Genomic DNA, 25,554 nt, shown 5'->3' on the forward strand with positions numbered 1-25,554 from the left:
AACGCCAGTGTATCACAAAACACTGCCTGGCACATAGGGACGACTTGAAAGTATGTTTTTTTTTTTTTTTCCCCCTAAATAACAAAAATATGGAACGCTTCACGAATTTGCGTGTCATCCTTGCGCAGGGGCCATGCTAATCTTCTCTGTATCGTTCCAATTTTAGTATATGTGCTGCCGAAGCGAGCACAAATACACCCTGAGAACAGGCGCTCTATATACAGTGACACACTCCCAAGCCCTGCAGCAGTGGTGGAGCAGTTATCATGATTCCTCTGATCAATAATAGTGTGCTTTGATGTGTACTCCTATATACACACTCAACAAAACAGTCCAATTACATCGCAACTTTGCACCCCCTCTCCCCCTCCGTACCCCCAAAAAACACTTTCCCAGAGCCATCTGCAGCTCTGTGCACGAGAGGTTGCTGGGTGTTATGCATATTGGACTCCCCCTTTTTACGACGTGCAACAGCAGTGCAGTTGAGCCTCGTTCCCATCAGCGGGGCGTGGTTTCAAATGAGGGGCTGCTGTAATTCGATACATTTCCTCCTCCTGCAGACGGCTCGGCTTGCCGTTTAAAGTCCCTAGGAGGAGCAGCAGCTCGTCAGTTCAAAGCAGACCCTCGTCCCTCCCCTAGGTCCTTCTCCTTCCCTAGCAGTGCTGTACTGGTTTACAGAAACTCAAACCAAAGTAAAATAAAACTGAAGCATGAAACAAAACTAGCAACTGATCTAACAGCAAAACTGCAAACTGCTTCTTAGTAAAACGCTTTAACATGAGGACAGCAAACTAAATATCTGCATTAGCTTCAAGAGTATTGTTAGATCTTAATTTGTATTGTTATCTAAATGTTTAATTGCTGTTGGAACATTAATGTGTTAACTTTTATTTCACAGATCAGTCCGGAGGTAAAAGATCATCAGAGTGTGAGAAACTGACATGTAAACCTTGCCAATGCTTTAAAACTGAAACCTATTCCAGGCGTTTCAGAAAAACATCCTAACAGTGGCAGCCTGCCTCCCAGTGGCCATTGTTATATTTTAACAACATGTCTCTTCATTGTGTGCATACTGGATTCCCACACTCTGAAAGCCATCTGGGAACCACACTGTGATTGTACAGTAGTAAATCACACCCGTTAGATCTGCCAGAATCGGGATGTTTACTGCAAGTAACTTTTTTGTTTGTTAGCTACCTTCATGGCCATTAAGAGGCAGTCAAGTATTTACTCCATACTGGGAGATTCTCCAGGCAATAGAGAAGAAAACTTCTGTTAACCTTGATACCTTAGCGCAGGAATCTCCTTCTAGCCTTGACAGCATGCTGAGGAAGTGGCTGCTTGTGTGCTTCCTCTCATCTGGGAAGCTCCACGGAGAAGCCTCGGGTTCAGCAGTGAGGGATGGGGTCATTGCTTTAAAAGAGGACAGGTAGAGAGGTGCATCCTGAAACAAACTGGGAACACTGCTTTCAATTGACTTTGTAACATTTTTTATAAATGGATATTCTTCCCCAAGAGTTACTATTTGCCCATTCGAGTCAGTGCAAAACACACTGCATTGTGAAGAAAGTGCAACTACAAAAGCTGACTTTGTAAAGGTTTACCTTTATAAAATTTGACCACATTAAAAATGCAGTCTTTTTTATTTCCAGTTTTTTCCCCATGGTTATACAATGCATTTACCATAATTTACCATGGTTTAAATGTTAAGAGAGTTATGCAGATTGGGACATCCCCTTGTTATGACGTGCAACAGCAGTGCGGCCGAGCCTCGTTCCCACAGGGCTGCTGTAATTCGATACATTTCCTCCTGCTTCAGACAGCTCGGTTTCCAGTTTAACTTCTTAAACCCCCAGCCTCCCACAGGCAATTTCCGCCTGGAGGGCTATGGCCTTAAATAAATCACTTTATCTTCCAAAGTATAGACAGCACTGGCATGGTTCAGGGCTTGAATTCAAGGTAACCCCCTGGCCATTAGGACTAAGACTCAGATTAGTCTCAGATTTGATAGAAGCCTTACTCACTACCGCACTGGAAGGAGATATCCAAAAAAAAAAAAAAAAAAAAAAACATAAAAAACAAGAAATGCTTTTCATTTGTTTATATTCTATCTTCATTTTTTCACCTTGTAGCACATGAAAAGATTTTTTTTCCAGTGCTTCCCCAACATGTCTACTACACTGTATAAAAATTTGAAACTGATTGAATAAAGGGATCAAATTCTACATGAGTTTTTACAAAGCTAGGCCCAAGGGTCCCCAAACCTCTCCAAAAATGAATATTGTGTAAATCTTTATGGCCAGTCATACACTAGTTTATTGAGCAAGATCTAAAAGGGAGGTTACCTTCTGGCACCTCACATGCTATACATTGCCACATGAATTAGATTTTGTAATCCTCTTTTTTACTTATTTGTCCAATATTTCATTCAAAAGGTGGCCTTTTTGGAGAGCTTTGGGGTGCCCGAAATGTATCCATGATGAGTATGCATGACAAATACTCTCAGTTCATATGCCACAACTGTCAGGCACATTGCTCTCACATAACTGTGTGTTTGTGCAGGAGAATGTTGCCACTGAGATTTTTTTGTAGCTCTGAATTTTCAGAACCTGACTGTATTTTTGTTACTCACTTGCTTGAAAGTATGTAAATGTCAAGAAGCAAAATAATGAGATTTTATTTTTTTCAAAATAAACTGGTTACACTCATTCAAGCACTGCTGACAGGTGAATATATGTTGATTATTGGATAAAGGCATCTGCTAAATGTCTACAATAATAATAATAATAATAATAATAATAATAATGAGATTGCAGACACCTTTGCTGCTCTAAATCAGGCTGCCAGACTGAAAACAACTCAGTTCCTTTCATCTTTACTTTGATTGACATGTGGCAAACAAAGAAACTGAGTGAGTGATTGTTGGAGCAGGCAGACAGCTTATTATGAAAGGCTAAGAAAACTACACTGTCTCTAGTTGAAATATAAAAAAGTTTGCCAGACACTCCCATGCAATAATCTAAATCAATGAACATCAATGAGAAAATAATAAAGTCGGCAGGGAAGCAACAATTACTTCTTGCAACGTGTATTGCATCGTAAAGATCAGGGACCGTATACAGCAGCACAGCACAGATGAGACATGGTGTTGCTCTTTACTATGCATTAAAAATTATTTTAAAAAATGTTATTTTTATGTGCCCCTTGAGAGTCAAATGGTTGCATTTTCTAATAACGTTTACAGTAAAAATGCATATTGAAAATTACGCATAATAATAATAATAATAATAATAATAATAATAATAATAATAATAATAATAATAATAATAAATGTAGTGTGGATCCATTATACTTACAAATCCTGAAGAGGCTCCAATCCATCTTCAAATGCTGCTTCACAGACGCTGAATCAGCGCTCTCCAACCCAGAAAGTCATTTTCGCCATCACTTTCACTATTATCCATCTCCTCCAAAACTTCAAAAAGACTGAATCGACTTCTTTTGGGATGCTTTGGAACACTGCTCGCCATTTCGTTCGATTTTATAAATTTTACAAATTGAAAAATGATCAGAAAACGGTAAGAAACCTTGATCCTATGTGCGTAACACTGCGCCCTCGCTTGCAAATATGTGTCTTGTTTACGTACGCACATCGATTACTCTTCAATGGATTAGGCTACAAACAAAGTCAAGGTATGATTGGACAGCTTGTGACCTCCCCTACAACGTGATCAGGGAGATTTCACCATCAACAGATACATGTAAGGCCAGAGCAGCGAAACGCACAGCTAGTCGATTGGAGTTGTTTTTGAACCGTGAGGTACTAGACACATTGCGAAGGGAATATCTCAGCGGTGAAATGGCGAATTCGAAAAATTCCTTCGCTGTTTGACGGTTGGAAGACAACGTTTCTGATATTGCGTCAGTTATGTATTTTTTTTTTTTTTTGTTTTGCTTTTGTAATAATATTACAATATGATTTTTGAAATATAATGTGTAATTGTAGTACCATGTCCCGCCCGCGGGACTCAATGGGCGTAAGAGGTTTTTAAGGCACTATAATGCAGTACCACCATGATAATACAATTGTACTTTTTATTTCCAAGAAGTGCCATGGCATCTACAGTATAATGCAACACTATACCTCGCTACTATATGGTACTGTTTATTTTACCATTGTACAATTTCTGTTGTCCCGGATACAAGTATTACAGTACCATTACAACGGACAAATGTATTAAATATAATTGCGCTTTGGATAACACAGTCTCTCAAACAAGTTGTAAATATTACATTTTTTAACACTCAGAACTGACACCTATTGTGAAAATGTCAATCGTGTATTTTTATTGATAATATTAGAAAATATAAAGTTTACTATCCGCGCATTTCTACAGCTGACATTTGTAATATAAACATATTATTATTATTATTATTATTGACTTTTTTATTCTTGCTGAGTATATGTACAGTACTAGTGACAATTAAAATAATACTGTAATAAAATTCTTACCTTCAGGTGATTGTACTTTGAAATAAACCAAAAGATGAAATAATCCTTCGTCGTTCATAACGTTCAGTAGGCTTGGTAGTTCTACGAGATCTGATTGGATAATTCTGTCACTTGATTCTTGGTACCTCTGCACAATCTGATTGGCTCTTTCCTGGTCAATTCTTGGTAGCGACACGGGCTATGATTGGTTAATAACTACCAAGATTGAAGATCGACTTTTGGCTGGGTGGGACGAGGCTATGAACACTCATCCCATTCCAGGACTGAGGAACGTGGGGTCTTCGCTGAGCTTCATAGAAATTCACAGCAGCACTCCCAGGTGTATCAAATTTACGTTTTAAATGTGAACAGTTTTTAAACTAATCACTGTATCAGTGGACTGACCATATGGTAAAATGGCTTCATGGGGTACACTTTGCACATCCGGCTGTGTTTTCTTCCATGGTTTTTCTTTTGCAGGTAAGAAATGTATCAACTCTCGACCCGATGAATGATGCACAGGATAATCTGGATGTACAGTACTCAAATAAATGCAACCACCTGCCACGTTGTTATAAAAATGCAGCCGCGCCTAATAAATATAACAGATTTAAAAAACAAAAAAGAAAAAAAAAAAAAACAAAAAAAAAAAAAACACGTGTTTCCGCCCGGTTTCGAACCGGGGACCTTTCGCGTGTGAGGCGAACGTGATAACCACTACACTACGGAAACATTAGGTGATACTTGTAAAGATCTTATCAAAGACAATGAACTTCAAATACAAATACTGTATATTGCAGTTTGCGATATGTGCAATATGACCTAACAAGTATATATTTTTATTATTATTATTTGTAACGGGTTGCTATTTTAAATACATGCAACTAAATTAAAAAAATAACTGTTTCCGCCCGGTCTCGAACCGGGGACCTTTCGCGTGTTAGGCGAACGTGATAACCACTACACTACGGAAACACGTCTACTTTAGACTTCCCTGTCCGTATAGTAGCTTACTAACATCTCGTTCTGAAAAGTAGTAGTAGTTTTTTATTATTTAACATTTCATAAATTAAACAACAAGCCCTTACTATATAATACTACCCCGAGTGCAAGCGTGTATCATGTTCATTCCTGTGCTCAGATACAAATTGTAGCGTTCAACGTTTTAAATAACTCCTGCTCAATAAGAAAAACTGCCCCGTGTAGGATCGGACTCACGAGTTTCAGATTGCGCATACTATAAATGCGACACCAGCCTGGGGCACAGTACTCAGCTGTTGAGTAGCAGACAGCAAGAGCTGTGGAGCAGAGGACCGGTGTTCGTACCCCCTGTGATATGCCAGCCAACATACTCAGCTAGTTGTTACGTTCAGTAATCAGGTTTACTGTAAAGTACACAGATTTTTTCTTTTTTTAATTAAATGAAATAGATTAGTGTGTTTTATTTGGGGTTTATGTATTTATTTACTGTTTTATATCAACTTTTTATTAAACCTTTGGGTTTATATACAACGTTTTTCTGATGTTATTCATTAATTTACAACTTCATTTTAGTATTTCTGATAATAATCGTCCAGACATTGTAAGGCAATGCAATAAGGGGACAGAGAGAGCTTATGGAGTATCTAGACTTCAATCTGGAACTAGCCAATGCTCTGATTGCTTGCAGAAAATCAAGGGTTGGGGGGGGGGGCAGAAGACAGCCTGCCAGCCAGTGCAGTGACGATTCTAATGAAGATAACCTGTCACACCGGAGGAAGGGCACACCAATGCCTGCGAATGGATTTCATCTGAAGGATGCTAGCCACGGGCCTGAAGTGGCAAAGAACTCGGCATGTTGTTGAAATCTTGGTTGCAGAAATCCCGGAATGCGGAGCCCTTTCATGGACTCGTTAGCGCATTAGAAAATAAGAGCAGAATGAGTGCTACTGTCCGAGTCCTTTTTCTGTGATTTTTGTGATATTAGCGGTTAGTTTAAACTATGCTTTCATGGCCTCGTTAGCGCAGTAGGTAGCGCGTCAGTCTCATAATCTGAAGGTCGTGAGTTCGATCCTCACACGGGGCAAAAGTTTTATTTTAGCAATCGACAGAATTCAAGAAGTAGAATATACTTATGTTTTTCAATTGCACGTATATTACCAAGAGACTCCTGAAGACATTAAATAAGAGGCCATTGTGAATACTATAGCATTCCACCCAACACGGGACATCGTGGCTGCTGGGGACCTCGATGGAGTTATCTATGTGTAGGTGGTCGGGGGTTCGGCCCCGATATCGGCGATATGAAAAGCAGTCTGGCTGCTTATTTAGCTTACCTGGGTATTCAAAAGGCATGTACAGTATTACAAGTCCCTAGAATGGCTTTCTTTTCAAAATGCCTTTATGTGAATATTCGTTTTAATTGACAGAAATCATTTGAAAACCTCAAGCCTTTTTCTAATGAATACATTTGAGGATGTAAAAGCCACCCAAGCTGTGCTGCAGCATTAAATGCTAACAGAAATGGTTTGTCTGGGACCATACAAAAGACATGTCTGCTCTCCATAGAAAATGAACAGTGCATTTAAGGGATGTACAGCTTCTCTTTATCATGTCACATTGTCAGTAATGTTTTTGTGCACGTTGCTTTTCCTTTTTAGTCACTCCTTTTTCTGCGTGGAAGGAGGGAACAAGGAGCTCTGGTCCTCCGGGCATCACCTCAAATCCTGTAGGGAGGTGGCTTTTTCACATGACAGAGAGAGTAAGTATGCAGTGTGATTGGGGCATTTTTTTATGGTTTTTATGGTACATTAATTGTGAAGCTCAACCAGTGCCCCAGCTTGGTGGTAATATACAGGACCCTGTACTACAGGAGATGTGATTTTTGAAATTAAGTTCAGGAATTCCCCAGTCGCTGCGGTCCGGACATCCCTGGATAAAAAGATGTTGCATCTCTGTGGATCTGTCCTGCTTTAATATTTTTCTACAATAATAATAGTAATAAGAAGAAGAAGAATGCATGATTTTGTGAGACTGAGCATATCGGAGTTACCTTGATTATCTGATTTGGCGAAATGATTCCTCGTGTTCTTGTCCCTCATCGAACAAACAGTACCATGTCCAAATGTTTGTCTCACATTATTCCTCCTGTTGTAGTTTGCAAAAAAAATATGGTATGGTATGACATCAATAAATCTTATCTTGCATTAGGTGGTCTATAGCAAGCTGTGCTTCAGAGTTATCCAATGAGTGTTGCTGACTTTCATGTGGACTGTTTTCCACCTAGAACTCTTCAGCATATCTAAGGACAAATCTGTCCACATTATGGACGTGGAGGGAGGAAAGCTAGTCAAAAGGATACCAAAGGCACACAGGTACTGAAGCTTTGACCCTGGATCTGTTTTGATGTTCTGTTATTTGGGTTATTTTGTCATGGATATCCTGTATGTCTGCCACTCTTACGTCTTTGCAACACTTGGTGTGAACATTCTTTATTTATGTATGTTTTAAATGTTTTTCTAATGTACACAAATATGGTTAAAAGATATGCAAGTATGCCTGTTTTGATTCAGCAGATTGTACGTGAACAATGCCTAAAATCCTCAGGGAATGGTGAGATCCTTAAGATAGTTTCAGAGTCTAGGTCGTGGTGGCCTTCATCCTGGGAATCAAATTTGATTCAACTGTGCATTGGCGCTTTTAAAAAGAAGCTATTCAGCAGGCTATGAACACTCATCCCATTCCAGGACTGTGGACCGTGGGGTCTTTGCTGAGCTGCATAGAAATTCACAGCAGCACTCCCAGGTGTATCAAATTTACGTTTTAAATGTGAACAGTTTTTAAACTAATCACTGTATCAGTGGACTGACCATATGGTAAAATGGCTTCATGGGGTAGTAAGAAATGTATCAATTCTCGACCCGATGAATGATGCACAGGATAATCTGGATGTACAGTACTCAAATAAATGCAACCACCTGCCACGTTGTTATAAAAATGCAGCCGCGCCTAATAAATATAACAGATTTAAAAAACCAAAAAGAAAAAAAAAAAAAAACACGTGTTTCCGCCCGGTTTCGAACCGGGGACCTTTCGCGTGTGAGGCGAACGTGATAACCACTACACTACGGAAACATTAGGCGATGCTTAGAAGTTTGCGATATGTGCAATATGACCTAACAAGTATATATTTTTATTATTATTATTTGTAACGGGTTGCTATTTTAAATACATGCAACTAAATTAAAAAAATAACTGTTTCCGCCCGGTCTCGAACCGGGGACCTTTCGCGTGTTAGGCGAACGTGATAACCACTACACTACGGAAACACGTCTACTTTAGACTTCCCTGTCCGTATAGTAGCTTACTAACATCTCGTTCTGCAAAGTAGTAGTAGTTTTTTATTATTTAACATTTCATAAATTAAACAACAAGCCCTTACTATATAATACTACCCCGAGTGTAAGCGTGTATCATGTTCATTCCTGTGCTCAGATACAAATTGTAGCGTTCAACGTTTTAAATAACTCCTGCTCAATAATCGACAGAATTCTAGAAGTAGAATATACTTATATTTTTCAATTGCACGTATATTACCAAGAGACTCCTGAAGACATTAAATAAGAGGCCATTGTGAATACTATAGCATTCCACCCAACACGGGACATCGTGGCTGCTGGGGACCTCGATGGAGTTATCTATGTGTAGGTGGTCGGGGGTTCGGCCCCGATATCGGCGATATGAAAAGCAGTCTGGCTGCTTATTTAGCTTACCTGGGTATTCAAAAGGCATGTACAGTATTACAAGTCCCTAGAATGGCTTTCTTTTCAAAATGCCTTTATGTGAATATTCGTTTTAATTGACAGAAATCATTTGAAAACCTCAAGCCTTTTTCTAATGAATACATTTGAGGATGTAAAAGCCACCCAAGCTGTGCTGCAGCATTAAATGCTAACAGAAATGGTTTGTCTGGGACCATACAAAAGACATGTCTGCTCTCCATAGAAAATGAACAGTGCATTTAAGGGATGTACAGCTTCTCTTTATCATGTCACATTGTCAGTAATGTTTTTGTGCACGTTGCTTTTCCTTTTTAGTCACTCCTTTTTCTGCGTGGAAGGAGGGAACAAGGAGCTCTGGTCCTCCGGGCATCACCTCAAATCCTGTAGGGAGGTGGCTTTTTCACATGACAGAGAGAGTAAGTATGCAGTGTGATTGGGGCATTTTTTTATGGTTTTTATGGTACATTAATTGTGAAGCTCAACCAGTGCCCCAGCTTGGTGGTAATATACAGGACCCTGTACTACAGGAGATGTGATTTTTGAAATTAAGTTCAGGAATTCCCCAGTCGCTGCGGTCCGGACATCCCTGGATAAAAAGATGTTGCATCTCTGTGGATCTGTCCTGCTTTAATATTTTTCTACAATAATAATAGTAATAAGAAGAAGAAGAATGCATGATTTTGTGAGACTGAGCATATCGGAGTTACCTTGATTATCTGATTTGGCGAAATGATTCCTCGTGTTCTTGTCCCTCATCGAACAAACAGTACCATGTCCAAATGTTTGTCTCACATTATTCCTCCTGTTGTAGTTTGCAAAAAAAATATGGTATGGTATGACATCAATAAATCTTATCTTGCATTAGGTGGTCTATAGCAAGCTGTGCTTCAGAGTTATCCAATGAGTGTTGCTGACTTTCATGTGGACTGTTTTCCACCTAGAACTCTTCAGCATATCTAAGGACAAATCTGTCCACATTATGGACGTGGAGGGAGGAAAGCTAGTCAAAAGGATACCAAAGGCACACAGGTACTGAAGCTTTGACCCTGGATCTGTTTTGATGTTCTGTTATTTGGGTTATTTTGTCATGGATATCCTGTATGTCTGCCACTCTTACGTCTTTGCAACACTTGGTGTGAACATTCTTTATTTATGTATGTTTTAAATGTTTTTCTAATGTACACAAATATGGTTAAAAGATATGCAAGTATGCCTGTTTTGATTCAGCAGATTGTACGTGAACAATGCCTAAAATCCTCAGGGAATGGTGAGATCCTTAAGATAGTTTCAGAGTCTAGGTCGTGGTGGCCTTCATCCTGGGAATCAAATTTGATTCAACTGTGCATTGGCGCTTTTAAAAAGAAGCTATTCAGCAGGCTATGAACACTCATCCCATTCCAGGACTGTGGACCGTGGGGTCTTTGCTGAGCTGCATAGAAATTCACAGCAGCACTCCCAGGTGTATCAAATTTACGTTTTAAATGTGAACAGTTTTTAAACTAATCACTGTATCAGTGGACTGACCATATGGTAAAATGGCTTCATGGGGTAGTAAGAAATGTATCAATTCTCGACCCGATGAATGATGCACAGGATAATCTGGATGTACAGTACTCAAATAAATGCAACCACCTGCCACGTTGTTATAAAAATGCAGCCGCGCCTAATAAATATAACAGATTTAAAAAACCAAAAAGAAAAAAAAAAACACGTGTTTCCGCCCGGTTTCGAACCGGGGACCTTTCGCGTGTGAGGCGAACGTGATAACCACTACACTACGGAAACATTAGGCGATGCTTAGAAGTTTGCGATATGTGCAATATGACCTAACAAGTATATATTTTTATTATTATTATTTGTAACGGGTTGCTATTTTAAATACATGCAACTAAATTAAAAAAATAACTGTTTCCGCCCGGTCTCGAACCGGGGACCTTTCGCGTGTTAGGCGAACGTGATAACCACTACACTACGGAAACACGTCTACTTTAGACTTCCCTGTCCGTATAGTAGCTTACTAACATCTCGTTCTGCAAAGTAGTAGTAGTTTTTTATTATTTAACATTTCATAAATTAAACAACAAGCCCTTACTATATAATACTACCCCGAGTGTAAGCGTGTATCATGTTCATTCCTGTGCTCAGATACAAATTGTAGCGTTCAACGTTTTAAATAACTCCTGCTCAATAATCGACAGAATTCTAGAAGTAGAATATACTTATATTTTTCAATTGCACGTATATTACCAAGAGACTCCTGAAGACATTAAATAAGAGGCCATTGTGAATACTATAGCATTCCACCCAACACGGGACATCGTGGCTGCTGGGGACCTCGATGGAGTTATCTATGTGTAGGTGGTCGGGGGTTCGGCCCCGATATCGGCGATATGAAAAGCAGTCTGGCTGCTTATTTAGCTTACCTGGGTATTCAAAAGGCATGTACAGTATTACAAGTCCCTAGAATGGCTTTCTTTTCAAAATGCCTTTATGTGAATATTCGTTTTAATTGACAGAAATCATTTGAAAACCTCAAGCCTTTTTCTAATGAATACATTTGAGGATGTAAAAGCCACCCAAGCTGTGCTGCAGCATTAAATGCTAACAGAAATGGTTTGTCTGGGACCATACAAAAGACATGTCTGCTCTCCATAGAAAATGAACAGTGCATTTAAGGGATGTACAGCTTCTCTTTATCATGTCACATTGTCAGTAATGTTTTTGTGCACGTTGCTTTTCCTTTTTAGTCACTCCTTTTTCTGCGTGGAAGGAGGGAACAAGGAGCTCTGGTCCTCCGGGCATCACCTCAAATCCTGTAGGGAGGTGGCTTTTTCACATGACAGAGAGAGTAAGTATGCAGTGTGATTGGGGCATTTTTTTATGGTTTTTATGGTACATTAATTGTGAAGCTCAACCAGTGCCCCAGCTTGGTGGTAATATACAGGACCCTGTACTACAGGAGATGTGATTTTTGAAATTAAGTTCAGGAATTCCCCAGTCGCTGCGGTCCGGACATCCCTGGATAAAAAGATGTTGCATCTCTGTGGATCTGTCCTGCTTTAATATTTTTCTACAATAATAATAGTAATAAGAAGAAGAAGAATGCATGATTTTGTGAGACTGAGCATATCGGAGTTACCTTGATTATCTGATTTGGCGAAATGATTCCTCGTGTTCTTGTCCCTCATCGAACAAACAGTACCATGTCCAAATGTTTGTCTCACATTATTCCTCCTGTTGTAGTTTGCAAAAAAAATATGGTATGGTATGACATCAATAAATCTTATCTTGCATTAGGTGGTCTATAGCAAGCTGTGCTTCAGAGTTATCCAATGAGTGTTGCTGACTTTCATGTGGACTGTTTTCCACCTAGAACTCTTCAGCATATCTAAGGACAAATCTGTCCACATTATGGACGTGGAGGGAGGAAAGCTAGTCAAAAGGATACCAAAGGCACACAGGTACTGAAGCTTTGACCCTGGATCTGTTTTGATGTTCTGTTATTTGGGTTATTTTGTCATGGATATCCTGTATGTCTGCCACTCTTACGTCTTTGCAACACTTGGTGTGAACATTCTTTATTTATGTATGTTTTAAATGTTTTTCTAATGTACACAAATATGGTTAAAAGATATGCAAGTATGCCTGTTTTGATTCAGCAGATTGTACGTGAACAATGCCTAAAATCCTCAGGGAATGGTGAGATCCTTAAGATAGTTTCAGAGTCTAGGTCGTGGTGGCCTTCATCCTGGGAATCAAATTTGATTCAACTGTGCATTGGCGCTTTTAAAAAGAAGCTATTCAGCAGGCTATGAACACTCATCCCATTCCAGGACTGTGGACCGTGGGGTCTTTGCTGAGCTGCATAGAAATTCACAGCAGCACTCCCAGGTGTATCAAATTTACGTTTTAAATGTGAACAGTTTTTAAACTAATCACTGTATCAGTGGACTGACCATATGGTAAAATGGCTTCATGGGGTAGTAAGAAATGTATCAATTCTCGACCCGATGAATGATGCACAGGATAATCTGGATGTACAGTACTCAAATAAATGCAACCACCTGCCACGTTGTTATAAAAATGCAGCCGCGCCTAATAAATATAACAGATTTAAAAAACCAAAAAGAAAAAAAAAAAAACACGTGTTTCCGCCCGGTTTCGAACCGGGGACCTTTCGCGTGTGAGGCGAACGTGATAACCACTACACTACGGAAACATTAGGCGATGCTTAGAAGTTTGCGATATGTGCAATATGACCTAACAAGTATATATTTTTATTATTATTATTTGTAACGGGTTGCTATTTTAAATACATGCAACTAAATTAAAAAAATAACTGTTTCCGCCCGGTCTCGAACCGGGGACCTTTCGCGTGTTAGGCGAACGTGATAACCACTACACTACGGAAACACGTCTACTTTACACTTCCCTGTCCGTATAGTAGCTTACTAACATCTCGTTCTGCAAAGTAGTAGTAGTTTTTTATTATTTAACATTTCATAAATTAAACAACAAGCCCTTACTATATAATACTACCCCGAGTGTAAGCGTGTATCATGTTCATTCCTGTGCTCAGATACAAATTGTAGCGTTCAACGTTTTAAATAACTCCTGCTCAATAATCGACAGAATTCTAGAAGTAGAATATACTTATATTTTTCAATTGCACGTATATTACCAAGAGACTCCTGAAGACATTAAATAAGAGGCCATTGTGAATACTATAGCATTCCACCCAACACGGGACATCGTGGCTGCTGGGGACCTCGATGGAGTTATCTATGTGTAGGTGGTCGGGGGTTCGGCCCCGATATCGGCGATATGAAAAGCAGTCTGGCTGCTTATTTAGCTTACCTGGGTATTCAAAAGGCATGTACAGTATTACAAGTCCCTAGAATGGCTTTCTTTTCAAAATGCCTTTATGTGAATATTCGTTTTAATTGACAGAAATCATTTGAAAACCTCAAGCCTTTTTCTAATGAATACATTTGAGGATGTAAAAGCCACCCAAGCTGTGCTGCAGCATTAAATGCTAACAGAAATGGTTTGTCTGGGACCATACAAAAGACATGTCTGCTCTCCATAGAAAATGAACAGTGCATTTAAGGGATGTACAGCTTCTCTTTATCATGTCACATTGTCAGTAATGTTTTTGTGCACGTTGCTTTTCCTTTTTAGTCACTCCTTTTTCTGCGTGGAAGGAGGGAACAAGGAGCTCTGGTCCTCCGGGCATCACCTCAAATCCTGTAGGGAGGTGGCTTTTTCACATGACAGAGAGAGTAAGTATGCAGTGTGATTGGGGCATTTTTTTATGGTTTTTATGGTACATTAATTGTGAAGCTCAACCAGTGCCCCAGCTTGGTGGTAATATACAGGACCCTGTACTACAGGAGATGTGATTTTTGAAATTAAGTTCAGGAATTCCCCAGTCGCTGCGGTCCGGACATCCCTGGATAAAAAGATGTTGCATCTCTGTGGATCTGTCCTGCTTTAATATTTTTCTACAATAATAATAGTAATAAGAAGAAGAAGAATGCATGATTTTGTGAGACTGAGCATATCGGAGTTACCTTGATTATCTGATTTGGCGAAATGATTCCTCGTGTTCTTGTCCCTCATCGAACAAACAGTACCATGTCCAAATGTTTGTCTCACATTATTCCTCCTGTTGTAGTTTGCAAAAAAAATATGGTATGGTATGACATCAATAAATCTTATCTTGCATTAGGTGGTCTATAGCAAGCTGTGCTTCAGAGTTATCCAATGAGTGTTGCTGACTTTCATGTGGACTGTTTTCCACCTAGAACTCTTCAGCATATCTAAGGACAAATCTGTCCACATTATGGACGTGGAGGGAGGAAAGCTAGTCAAAAGGATACCAAAGGCACACAGGTACTGAAGCTTTGACCCTGGATCTGTTTTGATGTTCTGTTATTTGGGTTATTTTGTCATGGATATCCTGTATGTCTGCCACTCTTACGTCTTTGCAACACTTGGTGTGAACATTCTTTATTTATGTATGTTTTAAATGTTTTTCTAATGTACACAAATATGGTTAAAAGATATGCAAGTATGCCTGTTTTGATTCAGCAGATTGTACGTGAACAATGCCTAAAATCCTCAGGGAATGGTGAGATCCTTAAGATAGTTTCAGAGTCTAGGTCGTGGTGGCCTTCATCCTGGGAATCAAATTTGATTCAACTGTGCATTGGCGCTTTTAAAAAGAAGCTATTCAGCAGGCTATGAACACTCATCCCATTCCAGGACTGTGGACTGTGGGGTCTTTGCTGAGCTGCATAGAAATTCACAGCAGCACTCCCAGGTGTATCAAATTTACGTTTTAAATGTGAACAGTTTTTAAACTAATCACTGTATCAGTGGACTGACCATATGGTAAAATGGCTTCATGGGGTAGTAAGAAATGTATCAATTCTCGACCCGATGAATGATGCACAGGATAATCTGGATGTACAGTACTCAAATAAATGCAACCACCTGCCACGTTGTTATAAAAATGCAGCCGCGCCTAATAAATATAACAGATTTAAAAAACCAAAAAGAAAAAAAAAAAACACGTGTTTCCGCCCGGTTTCGAACCGGGGACCTTTCGCGTGTGAGGCGAACGTGATAACCACTACACTACGGAAACATTAGGCGATGCTTAGAAGTTTGCGATATGTGCAATATGACCTAACAAGTATATATTTTTATTATTATTATTTGTAACGGGTTGCTATTTTAAATACATGCAACTAAATTAAAAAAATAACTGTTTCCGCCCGGTCTCGAACCGGGGACCTTTCGCGTGTTAGGCGAACGTGATAACCACTACACTACGGAAACACGTCTACTTTACACTTCCCTGTCCGTATAGTAGCTTACTAACATCTCGTTCTGCAAAGTAGTAGTAGTTTTTTATTATTTAACATTTCATAAATTAAACAACAAGCCCTTACTATATAATACTACCCCGAGTGTAAGCGTGTATCATGTTCATTCCTGTGCTCAGATACAAATTGTAGCGTTCAACGTTTTAAATAACTCCTGCTCAATAATCGACAGAATTCTAGAAGTAGAATATACTTATATTTTTCAATTGCACGTATATTACCAAGAGACTCCTGAAGACATTAAATAAGAGGCCATTGTGAATACTATAGCATTCCACCCAACACGGGACATCGTGGCTGCTGGGGACCTCGATGGAGTTATCTATGTGTAGGTGGTCGGGGGTTCGGCCCCGATATCGGCGATATGAAAAGCAGTCTGGCTGCTTATTTAGCTTACCTGGGTATTCAAAAGGCATGTACAGTATTACAAGTCCCTAGAATGGCTTTCTTTTCAAAATGCCTTTATGTGAATATTCGTTTTAATTGACAGAAATCATTTGAAAACCTCAAGCCTTTTTCTAATGAATACATTTGAGGATGTAAAAGCCACCCAAGCTGTGCTGCAGCATTAAATGCTAACAGAAATGGTTTGTCTGGGACCATACAAAAGACATGTCTGCTCTCCATAGAAAATGAACAGTGCATTTAAGGGATGTACAGCTTCTCTTTATCATGTCACATTGTCAGTAATGTTTTTGTGCACGTTGCTTTTCCTTTTTAGTCACTCCTTTTTCTGCGTGGAAGGAGGGAACAAGGAGCTCTGGTCCTCCGGGCATCACCTCAAATCCTGTAGGGAGGTGGCTTTTTCACATGACAGAGAGAGTAAGTATGCAGTGTGATTGGGGCATTTTTTTATGGTTTTTATGGTACATTAATTGTGAAGCTCAACCAGTGCCCCAGCTTGGTGGTAATATACAGGACCCTGTACTACAGGAGATGTGATTTTTGAAATTAAGTTCAGGAATTCCCCAGTCGCTGCGGTCCGGACATCCCTGGATAAAAAGATGTTGCATCTCTGTGGATCTGTCCTGCTTTAATATTTTTCTACAATAATAATAGTAATAAGAAGAAGAAGAATGCATGATTTTGTGAGACTGAGCATATCGGAGTTACCTTGATTATCTGATTTGGCGAAATGATTCCTCGTGTTCTTGTCCCTCATCGAACAAACAGTACCATGTCCAAATGTTTGTCTCACATTATTCCTCCTGTTGTAGTTTGCAAAAAAAATATGGTATGGTATGACATCAATAAATCTTATCTTGCATTAGGTGGTCTATAGCAAGCTGTGCTTCAGAGTTATCCAATGAGTGTTGCTGACTTTCATGTGGACTGTTTTCCACCTAGAACTCTTCAGCATATCTAAGGACAAATCTGTCCACATTATGGACGTGGAGGGAGGAAAGCTAGTCAAAAGGATACCAAAGGCACACAGGTACTGAAGCTTTGACCCTGGATCTGTTTTGATGTTCTGTTATTTGGGTTATTTTGTCATGGATATCCTGTATGTCTGCCACTCTTACGTCTTTGCAACACTTGGTGTGAACATTCTTTATTTATGTATGTTTTAAATGTTTTTCTAATGTACACAAATATGGTTAAAAGATATGCAAGTATGCCTGTTTTGATTCAGCAGATTGTACGTGAACAATGCCTAAAATCCTCAGGGAATGGTGAGATCCTTAAGATAGTTTCAGAGTCTAGGTCGTGGTGGCCTTCATCCTGGGAATCAAATTTGATTCAACTGTGCATTGGCGCTTTTAAAAAGAAGCTATTCAGCAGGCTATGAACACTCATCCCATTCCAGGACTGTGGACCGTGGGGTCTTTGCTGAGCTGCATAGAAATTCACAGCAGCACTCCCAGGTGTATCAAATTTACGTTTTAAATGTGAACAGTTTTTAAACTAATCACTGTATCAGTGGACTGACCATATGGTAAAATGGCTTCATGGGGTAGTAAGAAATGTATCAATTCTCGACCCGATGAATGATGCACAGGATAATCTGGATGTACAGTACTCAAATAAATGCAACCACCTGCCACGTTGTTATAAAAATGCAGCCGCGCCTAATAAATATAACAGATTTAAAAAACCAAAAAGAAAAAAAAAAAAACACGTGTTTCCGCCCGGTTTCGAACCGGGGACCTTTCGCGTGTGAGGCGAACGTGATAACCACTACACTACGGAAACATTAGGCGATGCTTAGAAGTTTGCGATATGTGCAATATGACCTAACAAGTATATATTTTTATTATTATTATTTGTAACGGGTTGCTATTTTAAATACATGCAACTAAATTAAAAAAATAACTGTTTCCGCCCGGTCTCGAACCGGGGACCTTTCGCGTGTTAGGCGAACGTGATAACCACTACACTACGGAAACACGTCTACTTTAGACTTCCCTGTCCGTATAGTAGCTTACTAACATCTCGTTCTGCAAAGTAGTAGTAGTTTTTTATTATTTAACATTTCATAAATTAAACAACAAGCCCTTACTATATAATACTACCCCGAGTGTAAGCGTGTATCATGTTCATTCCTGTGCTCAGATACAAATTGTAGCGTTCAACGTTTTAAATAACTCCTGCTCAATAATCGACAGAATTCTAGAAGTAGAATATACTTATATTTTTCAATTGCACGTATATTACCAAGAGACTCCTGAAGACATTAAATAAGAGGCCATTGTGAATACTATAGCATTCCACCCAACACGGGACATCGTGGCTGCTGGGGACCTCGATGGAGTTATCTATGTGTAGGTGGTCGGGGGTTCGGCCCCGATATCGGCGATATGAAAAGCAGTCTGGCTGCTTATTTAGCTTACCTGGGTATTCAAAAGGCATGTACAGTATTACAAGTCCCTAGAATGGCTTTCTTTTCAAAATGCCTTTATGTGAATATTCGTTTTAATTGACAGAAATCATTTGAAAACCTCAAGCCTTTTTCTAATGAATACATTTGAGGATGTAAAAGCCACCCAAGCTGTGCTGCAGCATTAAATGCTAACAGAAATGGTTTGTCTGGGACCATACAAAAGACATGTCTGCTCTCCATAGAAAATGAACAGTGCATTTAAGGGATGTACAGCTTCTCTTTATCATGTCACATTGTCAGTAATGTTTTTGTGCACGTTGCTTTTCCTTTTTAGTCACTCCTTTTTCTGCGTGGAAGGAGGGAACAAGGAGCTCTGGTCCTCCGGGCATCACCTCAAATCCTGTAGGGAGGTGGCTTTTTCACATGACAGAGAGAGTAAGTATGCAGTGTGATTGGGGCATTTTTTTATGGTTTTTATGGTACATTAATTGTGAAGCTCAACCAGTGCCCCAGCTTGGTGGTAATATACAGGACCCTGTACTACAGGAGATGTGATTTTTGAAATTAAGTTCAGGAATTCCCCAGTCGCTGCGGTCCGGACATCCCTGGATAAAAAGATGTTGCATCTCTGTGGATCTGTCCTGCTTTAATATTTTTCTACAATAATAATAGTAATAAGAAGAAGAAGAATGCATGATTTTGTGAGACTGAGCATATCGGAGTTACCTTGATTATCTGATTTGGCGAAATGATTCCTCGTGTTCTTGTCCCTCATCGAACAAACAGTACCATGTCCAAATGTTTGTCTCACATTATTCCTCCTGTTGTAGTTTGCAAAAAAAATATGGTATGGTATGACATCAATAAATCTTATCTTGCATTAGGTGGTCTATAGCAAGCTGTGCTTCAGAGTTATCCAATGAGTGTTGCTGACTTTCATGTGGACTGTTTTCCACCTAGAACTCTTCAGCATATCTAAGGACAAATCTGTCCACATTATGGACGTGGAGGGAGGAAAGCTAGTCAAAAGGATACCAAAGGCACACAGGTACTGAAGCTTTGACCCTGGATCTGTTTTGATGTTCTGTTATTTGGGTTATTTTGTCATGGATATCCTGTATGTCTGCCACTCTTACGTCTTTGCAACACTTGGTGTGAACATTCTTTATTTATGTATGTTTTAAATGTTTTTCTAATGTACACAAATATGGTTAAAAGATATGCAAGTATGCCTGTTTTGATTCAGCAGATTGTACGTGAACAATGCCTAAAATCCTCAGGGAATGGTGAGATCCTTAAGATAGTTTCAGAGTCTAGGTCGTGGTGGCCTTCATCCTGGGAATCAAATTTGATTCAACTGTGCATTGGCGCTTTTAAAAAGAAGCTATTCAGCAGGCTATGAACACTCATCCCATTCCAGGACTGTGGACCGTGGGGTCTTTGCTGAGCTGCATAGAAATTCACAGCAGCACTCCCAGGTGTATCAAATTTACGTTTTAAATGTGAACAGTTTTTAAACTAATCACTGTATCAGTGGACTGACCATATGGTAAAATGGCTTCATGGGGTAGTAAGAAATGTATCAATTCTCGACCCGATGAATGATGCACAGGATAATCTGGATGTACAGTACTCAAATAAATGCAACCACCTGCCACGTTGTTATAAAAATGCAGCCGCGCCTAATAAATATAACAGATTTAAAAAACCAAAAAAGAAAAAAAAAAAAACACGTGTTTCCGCCCGGTTTCGAACCGGGGACCTTTCGCGTGTGAGGCGAACGTGATAACCACTACACTACGGAAACATTAGGCGATGCTTAGAAGTTTGCGATATGTGCAATATGACCTAACAAGTATATATTTTTATTATTATTATTTGTAACGGGTTGCTATTTTAAATACATGCAACTAAATTAAAAAAATAACTGTTTCCGCCCGGTCTCGAACCGGGGACCTTTCGCGTGTTAGGCGAACGTGATAACCACTACACTACGGAAACACGTCTACTTTACACTTCCCTGTCCGTATAGTAGCTTACTAACATCTCGTTCTGCAAAGTAGTAGTAGTTTTTTATTATTTAACATTTCATAAATTAAACAACAAGCCCTTACTATATAATACTACCCCGAGTGTAAGCGTGTATCATGTTCATTCCTGTGCTCAGATACAAATTGTAGCGTTCAACGTTTTAAATAACTCCTGCTCAATAATCGACAGAATTCTAGAAGTAGAATATACTTATATTTTTCAATTGCACGTATATTACCAAGAGACTCCTGAAGACATTAAATAAGAGGCCATTGTGAATACTATAGCATTCCACCCAACACGGGACATCGTGGCTGCTGGGGACCTCGATGGAGTTATCTATGTGTAGGTGGTCGGGGGTTCGGCCCCGATATCGGCGATATGAAAAGCAGTCTGGCTGCTTATTTAGCTTACCTGGGTATTCAAAAGGCATGTACAGTATTACAAGTCCCTAGAATGGCTTTCTTTTCAAAATGCCTTTATGTGAATATTCGTTTTAATTGACAGAAATCATTTGAAAACCTCAAGCCTTTTTCTAATGAATACATTTGAGGATGTAAAAGCCACCCAAGCTGTGCTGCAGCATTAAATGCTAACAGAAATGGTTTGTCTGGGACCATACAAAAGACATGTCTGCTCTCCATAGAAAATGAACAGTGCATTTAAGGGATGTACAGCTTCTCTTTATCATGTCACATTGTCAGTAATGTTTTTGTGCACGTTGCTTTTCCTTTTTAGTCACTCCTTTTTCTGCGTGGAAGGAGGGAACAAGGAGCTCTGGTCCTCCGGGCATCACCTCAAATCCTGTAGGGAGGTGGCTTTTTCACATGACAGAGAGAGTAAGTATGCAGTGTGATTGGGGCATTTTTTTATGGTTTTTATGGTACATTAATTGTGAAGCTCAACCAGTGCCCCAGCTTGGTGGTAATATACAGGACCCTGTACTACAGGAGATGTGATTTTTGAAATTAAGTTCAGGAATTCCCCAGTCGCTGCGGTCCGGACATCCCTGGATAAAAAGATGTTGCATCTCTGTGGATCTGTCCTGCTTTAATATTTTTCTACAATAATAATAGTAATAAGAAGAAGAAGAATGCATGATTTTGTGAGACTGAGCATATCGGAGTTACCTTGATTATCTGATTTGGCGAAATGATTCCTCGTGTTCTTGTCCCTCATCGAACAAACAGTACCATGTCCAAATGTTTGTCTCACATTATTCCTCCTGTTGTAGTTTGCAAAAAAAATATGGTATGGTATGACATCAATAAATCTTATCTTGCATTAGGTGGTCTATAGCAAGCTGTGCTTCAGAGTTATCCAATGAGTGTTGCTGACTTTCATGTGGACTGTTTTCCACCTAGAACTCTTCAGCATATCTAAGGACAAATCTGTCCACATTATGGACGTGGAGGGAGGAAAGCTAGTCAAAAGGATACCAAAGGCACACAGGTACTGAAGCTTTGACCCTGGATCTGTTTTGATGTTCTGTTATTTGGGTTATTTTGTCATGGATATCCTGTATGTCTGCCACTCTTACGTCTTTGCAACACTTGGTGTGAACATTCTTTATTTATGTATGTTTTAAATGTTTTTCTAATGTACACAAATATGGTTAAAAGATATGCAAGTATGCCTGTTTTGATTCAGCAGATTGTACGTGAACAATGCCTAAAATCCTCAGGGAATGGTGAGATCCTTAAGATAGTTTCAGAGTCTAGGTCATGGTGGCCTTCATCCTGGGAATCAAATTTGATTCAACTGTGCATTGGCGCTTTTAAAAAGAAGCTATTCAGCAGGCTATGAACACTCATCTCATTCCAGGACTGTGGACCGTGGGGTCTTTGCTGAGCTGCATAGAAATTCACAGCAGCACTCCCAGGTGTATCAAATTTACGTTTTAAATGTGAACAGTTTTTAAACTAATCACTGTATCAGTGGACTGACCATATGGTAAAATGGCTTCATGGGGTAGTAAGAAATGTATCAATTCTCGACCCGATGAATGATGCACAGGATAATCTGGATGTACAGTACTCAAATAAATGCAACCACCTGCCACGTTGTTATAAAAATGCAGCCGCGCCTAATAAATATAACAGATTTAAAAAACCAAAAAGAAAAAAAAAAAAACACGTGTTTCCGCCCGGTTTCGAACCGGGGACCTTTCGCGTGTGAGGCGAACGTGATAACCACTACACTACGGAAACATTAGGCGATGCTTAGAAGTTTGCGATATGTGCAATATGACCTAACAAGTATATATTTTTATTATTATTATTTGTAACGGGTTGCTATTTTAAATACATGCAACTAAATTAAAAAAATAACTGTTTCCGCCCGGTCTCGAACCGGGGACCTTTCGCGTGTTAGGCGAACGTGATAACCACTACACTACGGAAACACGTCTACTTTACACTTCCCTGTCCGTATAGTAGCTTACTAACATCTCGTTCTGCAAAGTAGTAGTAGTTTTTTATTATTTAACATTTCATAAATTAAACAACAAGCCCTTACTATATAATACTACCCCGAGTGTAAGCGTGTATCATGTTCATTCCTGTGCTCAGATACAAATTGTAGCGTTCAACGTTTTAAATAACTCCTGCTCAATAATCGACAGAATTCTAGAAGTAGAATATACTTATATTTTTCAATTGCACGTATATTACCAAGAGACTCCTGAAGACATTAAATAAGAGGCCATTGTGAATACTATAGCATTCCACCCAACACGGGACATCGTGGCTGCTGGGGACCTCGATGGAGTTATCTATGTGTAGGTGGTCGGGGGTTCGGCCCCGATATCGGCGATATGAAAAGCAGTCTGGCTGCTTATTTAGCTTACCTGGGTATTCAAAAGGCATGTACAGTATTACAAGTCCCTAGAATGGCTTTCTTTTCAAAATGCCTTTATGTGAATATTCGTTTTAATTGACAGAAATCATTTGAAAACCTCAAGCCTTTTTCTAATGAATACATTTGAGGATGTAAAAGCCACCCAAGCTGTGCTGCAGCATTAAATGCTAACAGAAATGGTTTGTCTGGGACCATACAAAAGACATGTCTGCTCTCCATAGAAAATGAACAGTGCATTTAAGGGATGTACAGCTTCTCTTTATCATGTCACATTGTCAGTAATGTTTTTGTGCACGTTGCTTTTCCTTTTTAGTCACTCCTTTTTCTGCGTGGAAGGAGGGAACAAGGAGCTCTGGTCCTCCGGGCATCACCTCAAATCCTGTAGGGAGGTGGCTTTTTCACATGACAGAGAGAGTAAGTATGCAGTGTGATTGGGGCATTTTTTTATGGTTTTTATGGTACATTAATTGTGAAGCTCAACCAGTGCCCCAGCTTGGTGGTAATATACAGGACCCTGTACTACAGGAGATGTGATTTTTGAAATTAAGTTCAGGAATTCCCCAGTCGCTGCGGTCCGGACATCCCTGGATAAAAAGATGTTGCATCTCTGTGGATCTGTCCTGCTTTAATATTTTTCTACAATAATAATAGTAATAAGAAGAAGAAGAATGCATGATTTTGTGAGACTGAGCATATCGGAGTTACCTTGATTATCTGATTTGGCGAAATGATTCCTCGTGTTCTTGTCCCTCATCGAACAAACAGTACCATGTCCAAATGTTTGTCTCACATTATTCCTCCTGTTGTAGTTTGCAAAAAAAATATGGTATGGTATGACATCAATAAATCTTATCTTGCATTAGGTGGTCTATAGCAAGCTGTGCTTCAGAGTTATCCAATGAGTGTTGCTGACTTTCATGTGGACTGTTTTCCACCTAGAACTCTTCAGCATATCTAAGGACAAATCTGTCCACATTATGGACGTGGAGGGAGGAAAGCTAGTCAAAAGGATACCAAAGGCACACAGGTACTGAAGCTTTGACCCTGGATCTGTTTTGATGTTCTGTTATTTGGGTTATTTTGTCATGGATATCCTGTATGTCTGCCACTCTTACGTCTTTGCAACACTTGGTGTGAACATTCTTTATTTATGTATGTTTTAAATGTTTTTCTAATGTACACAAATATGGTTAAAAGATATGCAAGTATGCCTGTTTTGATTCAGCAGATTGTACGTGAACAATGCCTAAAATCCTCAGGGAATGGTGAGATCCTTAAGATAGTTTCAGAGTCTAGGTCGTGGTGGCCTTCATCCTGGGAATCAAATTTGATTCAACTGTGCATTGGCGCTTTTAAAAAGAAGCTATTCAGCATGCTGTGAATGATAACGGCACCCTGAAAGTGTGGGACCTGCGCAGGGTCACCGCCTTCGTGGAGTTGAAGCAGCACGAGGAGTACATCAGTGGCATGGCCTTCGACCACGACAAGAAGATCATCCTTACTACCAGGTATACTGGGGAATATGAAACACAACTGTGCAAACTGGCACGTTACACAAAGGTACTGAAGCGGAATAAGGGGGGCATTTCAAACACCCAGTTTCAAAACCTACAAAACAATACTGTACTCTGTGTATTGAAAAGAACTCATTTAAAACATTTTCTTTCCATATTCAGTGGAGATGGGACAATGGGAGTG

At 39.5% G+C, this 25,554-nt stretch overlaps 1 protein-coding gene and 18 non-coding genes across 19 annotated transcripts; 2 read left to right on the top strand and 17 right to left on the bottom strand.

The window, feature by feature from the left end:
- Positions 1 to 83: 83 nt before the first annotated feature.
- LOC121309242 lies at positions 84 to 190 on the bottom strand. Its single transcript, XR_005948619.1, has one exon. It is a non-coding gene; the product is annotated as a U6 spliceosomal RNA (small nuclear RNA).
- Positions 191 to 1,322: 1,132 nt separating this feature from the next.
- On the top strand, positions 1,323 to 25,416 carry LOC121309241 (the record flags this gene model as incomplete). The annotated part of the gene is made up of 18 exons (XM_041242141.1): positions 1,323 to 1,429; positions 7,132 to 7,232; positions 7,758 to 7,845; positions 9,568 to 9,668; positions 10,194 to 10,281; positions 12,000 to 12,100; positions 12,626 to 12,713; positions 14,434 to 14,534; positions 15,060 to 15,147; positions 16,867 to 16,967; positions 17,493 to 17,580; positions 19,301 to 19,401; positions 19,927 to 20,014; positions 21,736 to 21,836; positions 22,362 to 22,449; positions 24,170 to 24,270; positions 24,796 to 24,883; positions 25,275 to 25,416. Coding segments are annotated over exons 1-18 (1,761 nt in total), but the record flags the coding sequence as incomplete, so codon positions are not given.
- Positions 5,152 to 5,224, bottom strand: trnav-cac. The gene has a single exon. It is a non-coding gene; the product is annotated as a tRNA-Val (tRNA).
- Positions 5,395 to 5,467, bottom strand: trnav-aac. The gene has a single exon. It is a non-coding gene; the product is annotated as a tRNA-Val (tRNA).
- trnam-cau lies at positions 6,485 to 6,557 on the top strand. The gene has a single exon. It is a non-coding gene; the product is annotated as a tRNA-Met (tRNA).
- trnav-cac lies at positions 8,533 to 8,605 on the bottom strand. The gene has a single exon. It is a non-coding gene; the product is annotated as a tRNA-Val (tRNA).
- On the bottom strand, positions 8,727 to 8,799 carry trnav-aac. The gene has a single exon. It is a non-coding gene; the product is annotated as a tRNA-Val (tRNA).
- trnav-cac lies at positions 10,965 to 11,037 on the bottom strand. The gene has a single exon. It is a non-coding gene; the product is annotated as a tRNA-Val (tRNA).
- trnav-aac lies at positions 11,159 to 11,231 on the bottom strand. Its single transcript has one exon. It is a non-coding gene; the product is annotated as a tRNA-Val (tRNA).
- On the bottom strand, positions 13,399 to 13,471 carry trnav-cac. The gene has a single exon. It is a non-coding gene; the product is annotated as a tRNA-Val (tRNA).
- trnav-aac lies at positions 13,593 to 13,665 on the bottom strand. Its single transcript has one exon. It is a non-coding gene; the product is annotated as a tRNA-Val (tRNA).
- On the bottom strand, positions 15,832 to 15,904 carry trnav-cac. The gene has a single exon. It is a non-coding gene; the product is annotated as a tRNA-Val (tRNA).
- Positions 16,026 to 16,098, bottom strand: trnav-aac. The gene has a single exon. It is a non-coding gene; the product is annotated as a tRNA-Val (tRNA).
- Positions 18,266 to 18,338, bottom strand: trnav-cac. Its single transcript has one exon. It is a non-coding gene; the product is annotated as a tRNA-Val (tRNA).
- trnav-aac lies at positions 18,460 to 18,532 on the bottom strand. The gene has a single exon. It is a non-coding gene; the product is annotated as a tRNA-Val (tRNA).
- Positions 20,701 to 20,773, bottom strand: trnav-cac. The gene has a single exon. It is a non-coding gene; the product is annotated as a tRNA-Val (tRNA).
- On the bottom strand, positions 20,895 to 20,967 carry trnav-aac. The gene has a single exon. It is a non-coding gene; the product is annotated as a tRNA-Val (tRNA).
- Positions 23,135 to 23,207, bottom strand: trnav-cac. Its single transcript has one exon. It is a non-coding gene; the product is annotated as a tRNA-Val (tRNA).
- trnav-aac lies at positions 23,329 to 23,401 on the bottom strand. The gene has a single exon. It is a non-coding gene; the product is annotated as a tRNA-Val (tRNA).
- Positions 25,417 to 25,554: the final 138 nt, after the last annotated feature.

The sequence above is a fragment of the Polyodon spathula genome, unplaced genomic scaffold, assembly GCF_017654505.1.
Source record: "Polyodon spathula isolate WHYD16114869_AA unplaced genomic scaffold, ASM1765450v1 scaffolds_1065, whole genome shotgun sequence".
Lineage (NCBI taxonomy): Eukaryota > Metazoa > Chordata > Actinopteri > Acipenseriformes > Polyodontidae > Polyodon > Polyodon spathula.